General features: G+C 41.3%; 1 protein-coding gene across 2 annotated transcripts; it reads right to left on the bottom strand.

Moving 5' to 3' along the window:
• Window positions 1–21: 21 nt before the first annotated feature.
• igfals (insulin-like growth factor binding protein, acid labile subunit) lies at window positions 22–2511 on the bottom strand. 2 transcript variants are annotated; one of them, XM_066674750.1, is made up of 2 exons: window positions 2435–2511; window positions 22–2189 (listed from the first exon to the last, which is right to left on the bottom strand). In XM_066674750.1, exon 2 carries the CDS (start codon window positions 2166–2168, stop codon window positions 378–380), a length of 1791 nt encoding a protein of 596 aa, XP_066530847.1. In that variant the 5' UTR covers window positions 2169–2189; window positions 2435–2511; the 3' UTR covers window positions 22–377. The 2 variants fall into 2 exon arrangements, with proteins under 2 accessions (XP_066530847.1, XP_066530846.1); XM_066674749.1 differs by having other exon boundaries at window positions 23–2170; window positions 2435–2483.
• Between the last annotated feature and the right edge of the window lie 15493 nt (window positions 2512–18004).

The following is an 18004-nucleotide window of genomic DNA, read 5'->3' as shown; positions in this document are numbered from 1 at the left end:
GGATCCATAATAAAAGTTTTAACTTTTAAATGTCTAACATAGTTATCTTTATTTTAATCAGACCACAAACTTTATATACAGTCACATAAATCATGATAGGTAGTTCCACAATGTGTGATTTTAGAAGTTATAACAGCTGACCAGGTTATGGTTGCCTCAACAGAAACATTAATTCATTTCATTCATTATCTGTAACCACATATCCATTAACAGAAACAGCAGGAGCAAAATTAGGTCTCTGAGGGTGTATCTGCAATATATGAGAAGAGAGTACACTTAAAAAGACTTAATTTGTATATTCACATTTGATCCTAATAATACTTTATCATGTTTGCAGAAGCAGGGTGGAATCTCAACCACACTACTATTCAAAAGACTTAGCAGTCTTTAAAGTGTTCACTGCTGACATCTCGCAGGTCTAATCCAGCAAGGTTGGGTGGGCTGGTGCATGTGATGTTGTTATAGATTGTGATAAGTGTGTGGGGCTCATCACCCTCTGCCAGGGTCTCCACCTGCCGTGGAACCACATGCATCTTCTGCAAGATGAAATTCTTGAAGATTTTAGAGCTGCAGTCGCATTTCCAGTTGTTGCCTGATAGCCAAAGTTGGTCCAAACTTTCAGGAATGGAAGATGGAAGAGTGCTTAGTGCATTGTCCCTCAGGTTAAGGTAGCGTAGCCGAGGCAGCATGAACAGCGTTGCATTAAGAAGCACTTCCAACTTATTTCCAGAAATGTCCAGCCAAGATAGATGCTGCAGTGGTATCAGTGCTTCTGAAGGAAGGTGACAGAGAAGATTGTTTGCTAGAAGAAGGTAATCAAGACTCTTTAAGCCATAGAAGGTGTGAGGGGAGAGAGATGTGAGTTTATTGAACCTCAGATCAAGTTGTTGTAAACCTTGAAGTTCCACAAAGCTCTGACGCTCTATTGCTGAGATGTTGTTGTGTTGCAGGAAAAGTCTGCGTAGGCTTGTCAGACCAATAAAGCCTTGAGTGGACACTTTGGTCAAGCAACCTTTGTCAAGGTGAACACTGTGGAGCTTTGACAGGCCTTTAAACACCTGGTCTGGCAGGGTGCGGAAACAGCTACCAGTGAGCTTGATCACCGCCAGGTGACTAAGGCCCATGAAGGTGCCAATCCGTGCCTCTTGTAGCCTGTTGTGTTCTAAGCTGAGCACCTCCAAATGGCCTAAACCTTCAAAAACTCTCTCCCCTAAGACTCGAATCTGGTTGTGACTCAAGCCGAGTTCTTCAAGATAATGTAAGTCACGGAAGGTACCCGGCCTTAGGCTGTTTATTGAGTTGTTCGACAGGCGAAGTACATGGAGGCTATGCAGGCCAAGGAAAGTCTCGTCATGAAGAACTGAAAGACGATTTTTACTCAGATCCAGCCATCTCAAGGATTTCATGCCAACAAATGCTCTAGGTGCCACTGTCATAATCTGATTTTGGGCAAGATAAAGCTTCTGCAGCTTTGGAAGTTTCAGAAACACATTTGCTTTGATAACTCTCAGCTGATTCCCAGTTATATCCAGCTCTTTTAGCTCTGTAAGACCCTGGAAAAGCTGAGGCTGAAGGTAAGCCAAGCGATTCCCTGCAAGCACCAACTCTCGTAAGCCATGTAGGTCCTGGAATCCAGTTTCTGGAAGAACTGAAAGGGCGTTCCAACCTAGGTTCAGCAACCACATATGAGAGAGTCTACTGAACAGCCTCTCATCTATACGTGACAGCTGGTTGCTATGAAGACTGAGGGATGCAAGGTTGGGGGTACTTTGGAAGATGGTGGCAGGCAACGAACGGAGGCTGTTTCGCTCCAAATGTAGGTGAGCAAGAGTGTGCAATCCTTTAAACACCTGGGAGTCGAGGCTTGTCAGGAGGCCATTTTGTAGGTTTAAGAAGTCCAGATGGCTGAGATTTTTGAAGGAGTCCGCTGGCAAGGTTGTGAATAGGTTTCCATCCAGCCATAAAGATCGTGAAGATGCAGGGATGTCAGGAGGAGCTTGTGTCAGGTTCCGTGAACTGCAGTAGACGCTGAGCTCTGAGGAATAGTCATCAAGGAGACAGGCGCAGACCTTTGAACAGGGAATGGGATCCTCTGTGGGCTTTGATTCCTCTGCCCACACCAACAGTGTTCCCAGTGCCCATAACAGAATCAGTGTGGACAACTGCATCCCTAGTACAGAAAGGAACAGCTGTAATATTTAATGGAATATTAGGGTTAGAAGTTCATTTACATAACATTTATATAATGAATTTTTCTGATATGTATAATGCTCTACAGAATCTTCTAATTGTCTTTAAGGATATTTCAAACTGTTTAAATAATATGCCTTTTTAATATTCAATTCTAAAAAGTGTAAAATCCAGACACGTTCTATTCCATAGCTGTTTTGAACATAAATGTGTTTGTTCAATATGAAGGCATAAGTGGTTTTACCTTTTCTCTGTAGTTACAGACAGTCCAGCAGGCTTTCAGTGGAAGGGTGTCATGTGTGTGAAAAGACTAGACTGCCTCTGGCCCTATTTCACTCCAAAATAAGCCAGACCCACAGAGCGCAGGCACATATTTAACCTCTTCATGCCCTTACTGAAGTGCAAATTGTTGTGTTCTTAGTTGTTTGTGTATTATGGATTATAATTAAGCAACAATATAACATGAGTAGGTGTATTAGTTTAACTTAAGAACATTCATTATGAAATATGCCTTTTGTATATTTCTAAAAAATATATAAAATGTATATAAAAATATTTTAATAGTTCTCTGTTATTCCATCTATACTCAGCTTTACTGAGTTTTAGTGATGTATATTCACTACTGTAAGATGGTGTGTGTGTGTGTGTGTCCGTGTATAACATTGTGTGTTGACTTATATTTAAAATTAAAATGCACACATTTTATGAAAACCCTGACTGAGCTATAAAATGTACAGTCATGAAGGACAAATATCAATCTTAATCTAACTCAGTCCCAGGCCTGGAAATCTGGTGATGTGGCTTTCACTTTGCTCTTTTTCCAATAATCCACAGACTTGGACATGTTCCAAGAGATAGCAACATTTGGACAGGGACGCCTACATTTAAAGCAGATGGACATGAACTTTGGAACACCATTGAGAGAAAGGCAAGGTATTCCATTCATTCATTTCTTTTTAAAATATGCTTATTTGGAAATCCAGTCCCTATAATATTAACAATCTAATGTATTTAGAAATAAGGTATCCAAGGTGTCTCTATATACACTCTCTCTCTATCTCACACACACACACACACACACACACACACACACACATTGATTAGCCATAACCTTAACACCACCTCATTGTTTCTACACTCACTGTTCATTCTCTCAGCTCCAGCACTTTGTGGTTCTACAATTACAGACTGAAGTCCACCTTTATTTATGCTTTATTTGCACCCTGTTATTCAAGTCTCAGGATCGGCACAGGGCCACCACAGAGCAGGTATGATTTGGGTGGTGGATCATTCTCAAAGCTGCAGGACCATGAATGTAGAAACAAGGAGGAGGTCATGATGTTATTATCAGAAATTTTGTAAAATAATTGATTGTTGTAAATTCAAATTTAATTTACAAGGGATAATAATTGATAAAATGATATTGTATGCACTAACATAAAATAACCAACAGAGGGCAGTACAGCCATTTACACTCCTTAATTCTGGGTGCAGAACCTAGAGAATTAATAAATACTGCTCAGGATGTTTTCATCACGTATTTTCATCATACTGTATTATCATTACACTGCTGCAGGCCCTGTTGTTTTTACAAGTACAGAAACCTTTGCACTTTTTTTCTGTTAATTTACATATTTTTGCTATACTGTGCAGCCCAAAGTTTGTAGTCACCTGAGGGCATTAATAGAGTTTGTACCACCAAGATACTCATAGCAAACAAATTTGTACATACTGTGTCTGCTCAGAGGGTTTAATTGGATTTTGCAGTCTACTGTAATATCAGTATTGCAAAGGATGGTTATCAAATGCACTGTAGGTCCAAAGGTTTGCATATATCCTGCATAATTAATATATTCCAGCTATATTAAATAGCACCTACTACCAACATTCACTTCTTCACACGCAGCTTGTACTGTCTCCATAGACAAGCATTAAATAGAATGGGATGTTCTAAAATAGTGGCATGTGATGGTAAGGTCACCAGGCTTAATGCAAATGTGTTAGAGTAGAGGACTAGAGGAGTAAAAATATGACCCCTCTTCGGATTGTGTTGTGCAGCAGTGTAACTGTGCTTTCTGGAGTGATGGAGTACCACTCAGTCTTTGGGATGCGTTGGCGTTTGTGAGCTAGGGTTATTAAATTCATAAGTCATTTATATTTCGTTGCTTTGCCTTCATGTGAATGATTCTGTGAGTGTCAAATCTGTATGCACCCATTTGCTCACTGTGCACATGGTGCAGTTTTTCATTTTTCCTTTTTTCCTTTTCTTAATATTGCCTGCTGGGTCCGTTCCCATTTTCCATGTGGAGAGGGGACAGAAAAGACATGGTTTCTGCCCTACATTTCTTGTGTTTTTTGATGGACGGGCACAAAAGTGACCCACTGTTTTTATCTGCCATTTGTGGCCAAAGCTTGTCTAAACTGTGCATTTCCCATTAGAGTGTGGAGCCGACTTGAAATTGACTTCCTATGACTTGACAGCTCTTTCCCAGTGGCACGCACACACCCCTTTAGGAGTTTGCTGACCTCGTGGTCATTGTTTCAAGGTGACCCTGTCTATGCATCTGTAAATCTATCATAACGCTCTAACACCTGCTTCTCACTATACCTTTTAGTTCTCACTACACCTTTACAGTTCACACTATACGTTTTACCGGCATCTGCACAGGCCAGCTCAGTAAGTGCAGTGTATCTTCAGACGTGGTTGCGTTGGCTTGGATATGTATTGCTGACACATTTCTGGGAACTAATATATACTCCATATGGGAGTCGTGTTAGACTGAGTGACTGGCGCTTTTCCGCATGAAACCTTGGCTCTCTAAAAGAGAATCCACTAGGGACAGCACACCTCCGGAGCAGCCTGTTATGTGGGCTTATTCTAAAACAATATTTCGTATGACCGGGGCAGCATTCTATCTCAGCCAGATATAGACGCTGGCCCTCCATGCTCAGCTACTGCTGCCTAGTTTAGTCAGATGGAATATCAAATCCCTTTGCGCAGTTGCTGTTTATATCAGCAATTTAAACCAAGAAAGGAAGGAGTACAAATCATTCCAGCATGATTGAACAAATGTAAATGAGGCACAGATGTGGGGCCGAACGCTTGCAGTACACGTCAAGGAAAAACTAGCACTTTCCAGCTATGTATGTGTCCAGTACCAATGGATGAAAGGCTTACAAACAGCATGCAGAAAGATTTCCGCTGCATTATGCAGAGTGTGTACGTGCCAGTTCAGTCCATTTCTATTGAATGAAAAAATGAATGATATCATCCAGCAATAGCAGCAGAATTTTAATCACTACTACTCTGAATGCTAGTGCCCAGTTAATCATCCTGCTGAGAACAAGACTGCGCTGTCTTAAACACCACTATACATCTAAGGATTGGTGCTACTATATAATGTTGTAACACTGAAATTTCAGTGATCTAACTTTAAATTTACAAAATTACATTCTCAGAATATTTCACCGTGGTGGTACCCTCAAGGGTACATATACAGAACATTTAGATATGGAAAATAATTGTACCCTGTTCTATATAAACTGTGTACTGCTCAATTTGCATTTTTTCATATGCCTATTTTCACAGCTGAAACTTTTGAATAGATTGCATTTTTAATTTGCATAGTTCTATAATGAAAGTTTACAAATATTCACCACCTACCTGGTGGAGACGAGAATGTAATGTGGCTTTAGGGAATGCAGCTGGACTTTAAGACCACTGTTGTACCACTATTTGTACCTCTAGTTACCAGTGCTATAACTGTATAAAATTATAGGTGTTTTTTCCCTTCACTTCCAAGTTCCTTGCTTGTATACATATCAACTGTTAAAACCTATCAAGTTGAAATTCAAATTGAAATGTACGAGTATAATATGAAAAATTAATTAGAAACATGTCAGTTTACTGCCTTGTCAAGAAACCTCAGATGTATTCACAGATCGTTTGCAAGACAGGGTGAAATTAAACACTACTGTCATCATAGCTTAATACTCTACTCTTTTTATCACTAGTTTCAGCAGTAGAACTGTGATTAATTGTTCTTTGATGCATCATTTACATTTGTAAATGTAAATACCTAATTTGTAAATGTACATGCATCACAGGTTTTTCTTTACAGAGATGAAAAATTATCTATGCAATCAAATGGTTCTTTGAATGTTCATGGTTGCACTGCCTTTACTACAGAACCCTTGAAGAGTCCTATCTTACACACTAAGGCATGTGTTCATTTATCATTTGTAACTGCTTCATCCTGATCAGGGTTGAGGTGTGTTATGGCCCTACAATCATTGAGCGCAAGGCAGGAACACATCTTGGACAGGCCATCACATACTCACATGGTCACCCACACAGTCACATCAAGAGACAGTTACCTTCATCCTAACAATTTGTGGGTCTTGACTAGGGGGACACCACACTACTTGTAGCATGGCCATGCTGCTCACACTAAGAACATTCATTCATTCATTATCTGTAACCGCTTATCCTGTTCAGGGTCGCGGTGGGTCCAGAGCCTACCTGGAATCATTGGGCACAAGGTGGGAAAACACCCTGGAGGGGGCACCAGTCCTTCACAGGGCACACACACACACACACACACAATCACTCACACACTCACACCTACGGACAATTTTGAGTCGCCAATCCACCTACCAACGTGTGTTTTGGGAATCAAACCCACAACCTCAAGGCCCCTGGAGCTGTGTGACTGTGACACTACCTGCTGTGCCACCGTGCCGCCACACACTAAGAACAATACTGCCACAATCAAACAGGCTGATGAAACCACAATAGCTGGTTTATGCTGGTTAGTACTTAACCGTAGCTACCAATATAATTTTCTATTTACCTAATAATTAAACTTTTTATATGTAGTCATTATTTACATATTTGGCCCTCTGAAGCACTGGCGCCCCCTCCTGGACCCACTGTGACCCTGAACTGGATAAGCAGTTACAGATAATGAATAAATGAATGAATAATTACATATTTGGGGTATGAGTATGTTATAAATGTAAAATAATGTGTAATAAATAAATATATACATTTTATTTATGCTACTGGACAGTGTGTCCTTTGCCTGTGCGACTTTTCTAGTGGCCATTGATGGTAGAAGAGCAGCCAATAAAAATGTTACTGAGAGAAAATAAGCACAAAGAAACAAAAATTTAGCCTCGGCTCTGATCCCTATTGCCTCAGGCAGAGTCCGTTAGTGGTGGATTAGGGACACCTGATGGTTATTGGTGATTACTAAGGGCACAGGATTCAGCCTTCAAATTCAATAAGATCTCTCTCTCCTCCAAAATCCGTCTGAGAGGAGAGGTTTGGTAAAGAAACTACAGGTCAAAGAGCTCAGTTTCGACACACACACACACACACACACACACACACACACACAGAATGCTTTTAATATAGATACAGTCTGATGTAGCAATATATGGCAGTCTAGAAATTTCTAATAATGTCTTATTAGTGTTTTTGCTAATATATATTTAGGTTTCTGAACAGGTCTGAAACATAATCATTCATATAATGTAATGTACCTTGTATCTGAGTACATCATTTTGAAAACTGTTAGTCTGCTGGTTGGTTTTTAACATCAATTAAATGGTTGATTTTCACTGAAATAAAATATTTCACCAGCCATCACTGTTAGTACAGCTTTAGTTGGTCACCCTGCCTGGCATGTTCACCAGTGTCCAATACACACCATATGTTGAATTCACAGTGCAGTATAACAACCTTTGCTGCTGACCCGCATCCAAAACATGACATATGAGGCTTTGCTGGTGATCAGCTATTCTAAGCTGTCATTAAAAAAAAGATCATTAGCCACACATACTCAGTTGACTGATCCGACATGCATAGTTATCTACTGCTGTAGGCTGTTTTCTCTAATATTATTACTTTATTCCACCACCAACAGAGAGGCTCTCCACTGTTATCAGATACTACTAAAAGATTTGATTAATGTTGGCGTGTTTGTTTAGTGCTAATACAAATAGCCCTGGTTTTACTTATTACTGAATTACAACAGAAACTCATGAGTAACTTGAGCTGTTTAGTTCTGTAGCACTTTTGTTATGGGTTCATGGTTAAATTAGCCAAGTTAATATGGAGTCATTCATTCGTTGTCTGTATTCATTGCCTTATCCAGTTCAGGGTCGCGGTAGGGCTTGAGCCAACCCAGAATCACCGGACGCAGTGTGGGACACACCCTGGAGGGGGCACCCATCCTTTGAAGAGTGACACACTCTTACATTAACTCACACACACTCACCCATGGACATTTATGAGTAGCCAGTCCACCTATCGGTGTGTGTTTTTGGACCATGTGAGGAAACCCATGTGGACACGGGGAGAACACACCAACCTACTCACAGACACTCACCTGGAGCAGGGCTTGGACCCACAACACCAGGACCCTGGAGCTGTGTGACAATTTGGAGTTCCTCCTTGATTAATGTAACTGTAACAGCAAAAACAACTAAATTTTACCCACCTATGGAGCAGGAGGAGAGCAAAATCCTCATATCTTTTCATGCTGTGCCTGAGAGGTCAACCAAGGGCAAAATCTCCTGAGCCAGTATTGAGACACTTAGTTTGTTTACCAAGCCAGGCCTGTACACAAACTCTGGACATTTTTACTACTAATAAATTTTAAAATATGAAAAACACATTTAAAAAATAGATATCAGCAATTTCATCCGCACCAGTTCCATCTCTGAGGAAACCTATTTGAAATACTTTGGAATTTGGTATATGCAACCTCTAGCTACAAAGGTGAGCTAGAATAACACAGACCGACACTCTGGTGAAACTGTGTAGTGCACCTTTAAAAAAAGAGTTTTTTATGGATCTGGCTTGTAATGCACTCATTCACTCACAGTTAACAAAATGCTCCTCTGCCCAAGAGATTCATAATGAACCATTGATCTGGATCACAGTTGATGGGTCAATAGCTGAACATCTGATATGGTTTGGTCTGTGCAACTGTAAAATTTATCTGTACCTTATAGGTACTGTGAGAACATTTGGTGCTTTGAATCACTGACACAGCGTGTCCTAGTTAATAGTAAACTATCGGACTGTCGGTAGCTTTAACTAAGCTATAGCTTCACTGTGACAGAGATGGATTTTTTTTTGTGAAAAGGTGAAGTGTGACTTCAGAAACACTAGCAGGCTTGCTTTTGAAGTCATCAGCCATGAGGCAGAAAGCTCCACATCTCCTTGCTATTCAGCTTCAGTCTGTGGCAAAAGTAGAGCAGTCAGTCCTCATTTTATATTCGAAATGGCATTTCTTTGCCAAGATACTGCCATTGGTTCTCATTTTATCACTCAGACTGACTGTGACTATCTTCAGAAAACATCATTGTATTCCTTTTTTCCTTCTTTTTCCTGACATTCATATCTAGTGAGCTCACAGAGGGGATCGTAAGCGGCTTTGATATATCAAGTAAAACGGTATGAAAACAAATTACTTGTTAGAATTCAAGTTTGCTGCCTTGTCAGAAACACATATGTGTTCAGAAACTCGACTAGACAACTAAAGTATTCCATCTATACTGGATCCTTACCAGTTTGCATACTCAAACAGATTGACTGAGGATGCCATCTCCACTGCCCTTCATTCTTCATTGTCACCCCCACCTGGACAGTAATACCTGCTACATCTAAATGCTGGTCATCGATTTCAGCTCGGCATTCAAAACGGTCATCCCTACCATGCTGGTGTCCAAGCTTAGTGACCTGGGAATCAGCACTCCCATGTGTAACTGGGTCTTGGTCTTTCCTACTAACAGACCACAGTCACTGAGACTGGGCAGTCAGCTGTCCTCAAGCCTCACTCTGAACACTGGTGTACTACAAGGGTGTGTACTGAGCCCCCTGCTATTCTCCCATGACTGTGTGCCACTGCAACAATAATGAATCGGTCTACACGGAGGAAATCCAACACCTGGCAGAGTGGTGTTCCTTTAACACCTTTTCTCTCAACACAGAAAAGACCAATGAGCTCTTTGTGGACTACAGGAAATCAAACAGCATCTAAAGTCCTTGGGCGTCCACATCTCTGAGGATCTTTCTTGGACTAACAACACCTCTTGTTTAATTATTAAGACGCAACAGTGTCTTTATTTTCTGAGGAAGGATCATCTATCTCCCCATTTACTTACAAACATTCACCATAGAAACCTACTAATCAACTGTGTGACTGTGTGGTATGGAAGCTCTATTGTGGCTGACAGGAAGGCCCTACAAAAGGTGGTGAAAATCTCTCAGCGCATCATTGACACACAACTACTTGCAATCGACGACCTTCACTGCCAGTGCTGTGTACAAAGAGATTTTTGCGCTATGTTCCATTTTGCACTTCTGATAGATCCTAACTGCATTTCATTGTCTAGTATCTGTACAGATCAATGACAATACAGTCATCTATCTATCTATCGATCTATCTATCTATCTATCTATCTATCTATCTAAAGTAAACAAGTGTACAGACAGACACAGAGTCTTCTGTCCGTACTCTGCCTTTCTTTTGTCAATATTGTACACGTTCCCTGAATGCTTACATATACAGACAGAACCGAGCTGTACCACAGGAAACCGTGTGGGCAGCGTGGCCCATAGTTAAAATAATTCTCTGTCCACATGTCACAAATTATTTAATGGCCTCACAGCCCACTGACTCTTTCATCTTTTTGTAGTAATGCTGAGTTTAGGTGCTCGTCAGAAGGTTGCATATACCAGGTGGTTAAGTAGTTAAAAAGACTTCAAATTGTTTGGGTGCTTAAGATCTGCGCACCACTGTATACAACATGTCCCCAAAAAGTGATATATCATTAAATAACAACTAAACCCTAATGGTTAGAGAAGAGGGCTTAGGGCTGAAAAACAGCACTGTCCTCTTCCCTCAATCCACAGCTGAAGTGTCCTTGAGTCCTTGAAGAACTGCCCTCTGGGCGCCAGGGATGGCTGCCCACCACTCTGGGTGTGTGTTCACAGCCCCTAATGCACCAGTGTGTATGTGAAGACACATTTTCTTGTATATTGTACAATGACAATTAATTGAACATTATTCATTCATTATCTGTAACCACTTATCCAGTTCAGGGTTGCAGTGGGTCCAGAGCCTACCTGGAATCATTGGGTGCAAGGCGGGAATACACCCTGGAGGGGGCGCCAGTCCTTCACAGGGCAACACAGACACTCACAAACTCACACCTACGGACACTTTTGAGTCGCCAATCCACCTACCAACGTGTGTTTTTGGACTGTGGGAGGAAACCGGAGTACCCGGAGGAAACCCACGCGGACACGGGGTGAACACACCAACTCCTCACAGACAGTCACCCGGAGCGGGAATTGAACCCACAACCTCCAGGTCCCTGAAGCTGTGTGACTGCGACACTACCTGCTGCACCACCGTGCCGCCCTTGAACATTATTATTATTATTATTATTATTATTATTATTATTATTCGTTTATTATTGACTCCAAACAGCCCTCTAGTGGATGTACTGCATAAATTAATGCCAAAGTAAATGAAGCATAAGAGTGTGTGGGGTGACAGTTCCAAAGTTAGATATCCATCCATCCATTATCTGTAACCGCTTATCCAATTTTAGGGTCGCGGGGGTCCAGAGCCTACCTGGAATCATTGGGCGCAAGGCGGGAATACACCCTGGAGGGGACGCCAGTCCTTCACAGGGCAACACAGACACACACACACACACCTACGGACACTGTCGAGTCGCCAATCCACCTGCAACGTGTGTTTTTAGACTGTGGGAGGAAACTGGAGCACCCGGAGGAAACCCACGCGGACACGGGGAGAACACACCAACTCCTCACAGAAAGTCACCCGGAGCGGGAATTGAACCCACAACCTCCAGGCCCCTGGAGCTGTGTGACTGCGACACTACCTACTGCACCACCGTGCCGCAAGTTAGATATCGTCATTTTCATTTCATTTAGGGAGTATAATTGAGCCTTTAGACATCCTGCCATTATTGAGTATGCTGATGACACACTAATGATAATATTCATTAACAATGGCGAATATATCAAATTTGTGCCCAAACAAAAATTTTGTTTTAAAGTAAGCCAATGTCTTGTTCATCAGTGTTGCATAAAATGAGCAGAGATCTGACCAGACTGAATGAAATGCAAAAACATGTATCTAATGATTCATGAATAGTTTGTAAACACACACAGATATTTGACTACATTTCATGGATTGGTTTCAGTTCTTTAACTCAAGCATTACCTGCCTGTGCGTTATTTACATATCAATAACATAAAGCTTGACCATTGTGCAAATGTTTCAGAAGTTCAGAAGAAGGCCAATAAAAAATGTGGAATTCTGATACTCATGAGCCAATAGCTAAGCTTGTAGGCCGAGCTGGATGTTGAGCAATGGGTGCACAGCTCTCCCTGCTGGCCACTGTTTATAGTGTAATAACTATTTATAAATACAACTGTTTTCTATTATAGCCTAAATAATATTGATTTTGTAGATTGTATTAAAATGTCTGATTGTTAAAGTGTCATGCATAACTATGCTCTATGTACATACTTGTAGATTCTGTAAAAATGTTATGAGCATTTACCATCACTGACAGGCAGATACAGACATTCAGAGTTTCTGAGATCATAATCCTCAAAGGTAGGCAACCCCTATCAGTAGGCACTATGCAGGTGACTGCATTAAAAAGGCAGAGACTAATTGTATTTTCATAGACCCATGCATATTGGATGCGTAGAGACACGTTACGTTTAAGACATTAGTGGATTTTAAAACTAACTTTTAAATATATAATGTTGTTGAACATAGATAAGTTTTTAGCAGTTTAATTAATGACTGGAGGGAGGGGGGCTTTACAAAAACTGCTAACATAAAGAAGGCACTTTGCACTGGAAGATAAACTGCTGTAGTGTGTGATTTAATGATAACTGCTCCCCAGACAAACAGCATTAATGAAGTGTTCTGTATGAGATATAAAGGTGTGGTTGTGGATGTGTTAGGCTGAGTGACAGTGGCAGATGTGTGGGCAGGGCTGGATGCTCGCATTTACAGAAGGTGCAGATCAGTGCTGCTGGCAGCCAAACAGCACCAAAAAGTTTAGTGCTTCCTCAGCACAGGAGTATGTGTGGGGCCTGAAGGCTACAGTGTCAGTCAGCGTTAGGAAAAACTGCTGCTGATGCTGCAGCTCAACTCCCCCTCCTCCCTGCCCCTCTCCTGGGCTTTCTCTTTCTTTCTGTCTCCCTTACCTATCAGAAGCTGGAGAATCCACATGGACACTGAGCTTCAGTTGTCTTCCATTTGATCATTTGCTGTTCTCTTTATATAGGAAAGTTACTGTTGGCAGAATGGATATTGTTGATTTTCAAGGCGCTATTTCAAAACTACTGTATTAATTAATGCTTCAAATGAGAACCTTTCTCAGCTTTCTTGCCAGCAACACATCCTTTCACACCCACAGCACTGATTTGTCTTCACAAAGATGTCTTGTCAGACCTGAAAATATTTTGCTTTCAATCAAAGCTGAAAACTTTCAGATGGATAGGTATTGGTGGTCTGATCATATCCTCTGAAAGGCTGTGTAGCTGCCTATATATATTTGACCCTTTCACCCTATTCCTCAATGTTCTGGACTCCCAGGAGAGCCCCACAGAACAGGTATGATTTGGCTGATGGATCATTCTTAATGACAGTGAAGTGGTGGTCATGGTTGTGTCTTAGTGTTTGCTGGTATGAGTGGATCAGACACAGTAGTATTGCTGGAGTACTTAAGTGTCAATGTTGGGTTAAGAAGGGTCAACCAACCTAAAATAGCCGTTGAGCAGTGTCCAGTGACAACTGATGAAGGACTAGAAACCGTTGTTCCCAAATCACCTACAATTAATCTACAGTGATATTATGGAATGTGACATACATTATATATCTAATTTGCCCTGCTACACACCCCTCCATGCGCCCACTTTGGAAAGCCCTGGACTAGAGTAAGGCCAGCCCCTCCAAAAGGCAGTCTGAGACACGTCTGATTTTATCCCAAGTGTTACTCTTTTTCACTCTTAGTTTCTCTGGGCTAGGGCTGACTGCCCTACGGTAACACCCACCTTCACGAGCACGCGTGTTTCATTCGGCAGCAAAACACGGAGCACCCAGTTCACTTTCAAGCACTGTGCATTGCTTATTTACGTTTTAGCAGCGCAGTGTAGAACAGAAATGGGTGGGAGAGCTGTGGGTTGACTGAGCTAATGCTAAGTTGCGTTGAAGCAGGTCATAAAGGACATCAGCAGTTGCTTTTCATGCACCTTCTCTCCCTCTGCCCTTTGCAAACACTTCTCTAAAATCAAAACAAAACCCACCTCACAGACCCTGGTGCATAAAAGTCTCTCTTAAAGGACCTTAACCCCTTTTTCCTAACACAAGGCAACTGGACCATTGCTACTTGTTCAATGCTGATAGAATATTCACACAATTTGAAAAAAGAGTTGATTGATAGGTTTAAGGATCTAAACTAATGTAAATCAGAAAAAAAAACAGTGGTCTGAGACGTAATTTTCTTCATGCAGAATTGATATGCACATTTGAATTGGGTAAATTCAGAGCATCACTTTTTCCAGCACTTGTGTTGTTTATAGCAGCCTGTGTTGTAAGAGGGCATCAAAAGTTCATGAGCTCATTTCAGTGCTCTACATACCGGGGCGACTCTGGCATCGAATTTCTTGAACCCAGAGATAACAGATGCGCATTCTCGATAAAAAGCACATCTTCACCGGGTGCTGTGTGGAAAAATGTTGCATACATATTGAAACAGAAGGGTATCTGCCTTGGTTTGTGGAAGGAAATGGAGCTGAATCCTCTTCCCACAGACTCACAGATAAGAGGCAGAGCTTTCAGCAGTTATGCCGGAGTGCGGTGGGATTACATTACCTTTCAAAGCAGCGTGCTCACCAAGCGCAAGAGCAAAGCAGAAGATGGAAAAAATATACCTCGATTTGTGTTTTAGACACTAAATAAGATAATTTTTTTACTGTATGTTATTTTTTTTTATAAGACTAATGTCTCAGATGGGAAAAGAGACCCACTGTATGGCTACACTATGAGGACACCTGTCCAGACAACTTTTGGTTTTAAATGTAACTCCATTACTACACTTTTAAAAGAGCTGGTTCTTCAAGATTTCTTGAGTTCTACAGTATATATAATCATTTATTTGCTAAATGGTTCTTTTAATCTTGAAATCATTCTTCAGACATATTGGGAATGTGCTTTATATGGTTCTATGTACCATATGTTTTCTCACCATTTGCTCTTCTGTTTGCAAGCTTGAAACCCGTCTAATGTGTTGTCTGTAAGTAAGTAAAGCAAGGGAAAAAAACGGCCTCTGTTCTGTACGCTAGGCTTTCTCTCTCTCTCTCTCTCTCTCTCTCTCTCTCTCTCTCTCTCTCTCTCTCTCTTTGCTCATGGAGTTTTTTAGACAACAGGGAGAACTCAAAAGATTGAAAAACACAAATCAAAATGAGGTCATTGCTCTATTTCTACTCCATAGGTGGGTAATATTAACTTAGTGTAGCTTTTTCAGATCACTTAAGGTGAGGAAATGTCTCCAAACTTCAACAGCTAACTACATAACCAAAGGTAAACAACTCCAATTACAAGTAAGTTTCTGTGCTAGTTCAAACATTGAAAAAATTTACAGACAAACTAAACTTTATCCACTTTCAAAAGTTGAATTATAATCATAGACGTTCCCTTTAAGACCGAAGCTTTTAATAATGGATATTCAAACATAAAATTTATATTAGTGTCTATTGACATACCAGTATGTCCTTGGATTCTTGGGAGGGAGATAAATGTGTAGTGTGATATGCATGACAAGCTGGCTTTAAACACATTTTTTTTTACTTCATTGTAATATCTCAGTGTAGTTTTAATGATTTCATTTAATCTTTTAATTTGCTGAGTAAAAGTTTCAGGGAGAGCTTTAGTACTGGACATATAAGTGGTAAAATTAACACTACTGCACAGCTTGTGGCTCTAACAGAGCTGTGTGCAAGAGCAAGGGAGAGGAGGAAGGGTAAGGGTAGAGATATACCCTGGTTTACATATTTGCCTCTGTGTGCTACGCTTGTAACTGGAGGCTTCCACTAGAGGGCAGACCAGAGGAAGATGTGGGTAATTGCAGATTTGTATCTGACACAGCCTTCTTCGAACTTTCTGCCATTGTGATACTGTTTGTTGATTGTGATTGTGATACTCGTCTGCACTTTATTTTCTGAAGATGTGCACAACCTAAGCAACAGTAGGGTATGGAAGGCAGCCATGATACCAAGTTAACAGCAAGTATATCTCTAACCTTAGAATGAGAGTTAGTTATGAGTTGAACTCAACTTTTTGTAGAAACACAAGACTGCCACATCAGGAGAGAGGACATCTATGTTGTCCCCACACCAAGAGACCCTCATTGTTGACATGTTCAGTCAGAACAATGCAATCAACTGCTTGAAATACAGCAGTCATCACTGAAGACCATGTGAATTCTGAAATGATATTCAATCTCATGTTTTGCATTTTTGCATTCTTATACCATATAGCAGGGGTGTCAAACTAGATCCACGGAGGGCCGTGTGGGTGCAGGTTTTCTTTCCAACCACGCAAAAGCCCCACACTACTGAAAGTCAAGATCTACTGATTAGATCCAATGATTAAAAACAGGTGGAATGAGGTGTTGTTTCTGCGTGGTTGGAAAGAAAACCTGCACCCACACGGCCCTCTGTGGATCTAGTTTGACACCCCTGCCATATAGGATTTGCTATGGTCATAGCAAATAATACCATAAGGCTGAGGGAGATCCAGTAAGCCATTTTAGAGGACATTCATTCATTCATTCATTATCTGTAAGCGCTTATCCAGTTCAGGGTCGTGGTGGGTCCAGAGCCTACCTGGAATCATTGGGCGCAAGGCGGGAATACACCCTGGAGGGGGTGCCAGTCCTTCACAAGGCAACACAGACACACACACACATTCACTCACACCTATGGACAATTTTGAGTCGCCAATCCATCTACCAACGTGTGTTTTTTGGACTGTGGGAGGAAACCGGAGCACCCGGAGGAAACCCACGCGGACACGGGGAGAACACACCAAACTCCTCACAGACAGTCACCCGGAGCGGGAATCGAACCCACAACCTCCAGGCCTCTGGAGCTGTGTGACTGCGACACTACCTGCTGCGCCACCGTGCCGCCCTATTTTAGAGGACATATTTTTCAAAATATTCAATCTGTAAGTATCTCCACCATTGACCGGTTTCTGAAACTACACCAGATGACAATGAAACACCTGTACAAAGTTCCATTTCAAAGAAATGGTGACAGGGTGAAAGAGCTACGGTACCAGTTAGTACAGGTAAAACCCTTATGCACACTGACACATTTGCTATGGCTGAAATGTATGTAACTCTTTCTTGTCCAAAATGAACATTATATGTACTTCATTACTCCTTTTTGCTCTAGCGTAGCTGGAATCAAGGGAACCACACCACACTTTTATATACGTGAATGAGGCTGGCTTCAACCTTGCAAAATGCAGAAAGGGTGGTCGAAACATCATTGGCCAAAGGGCTATCATTGATGTGCCAGGCCAACGGGGAGGAAACATCACAATGTGTGCTGCTATGTCAGAGAATGGCATTCTTACACATATTCCCATTATAGGGCCCTATAACACACAGCATCTCGTCACATTCTTGGACACCCTCTACAAGGATCTCATCCCTGATAATGAGAGAGGTGTGA

Source organism: Hoplias malabaricus, chromosome 6 (genome assembly GCF_029633855.1).
Source record: "Hoplias malabaricus isolate fHopMal1 chromosome 6, fHopMal1.hap1, whole genome shotgun sequence".
In the NCBI taxonomy this organism is placed as follows: domain Eukaryota; kingdom Metazoa; phylum Chordata; class Actinopteri; order Characiformes; family Erythrinidae; genus Hoplias; species Hoplias malabaricus.
This window is presented reverse-complemented; position numbering and strand designations above follow the sequence as displayed.

Excerpts from the sequence above, each read along its gene's own strand:
- igfals (XM_066674750.1), bottom strand. The coding sequence starts at position 2,168 with ATGCAGTTGTCCACACTGATTCTGTTATGGGCACTGGGAACACTGTTG.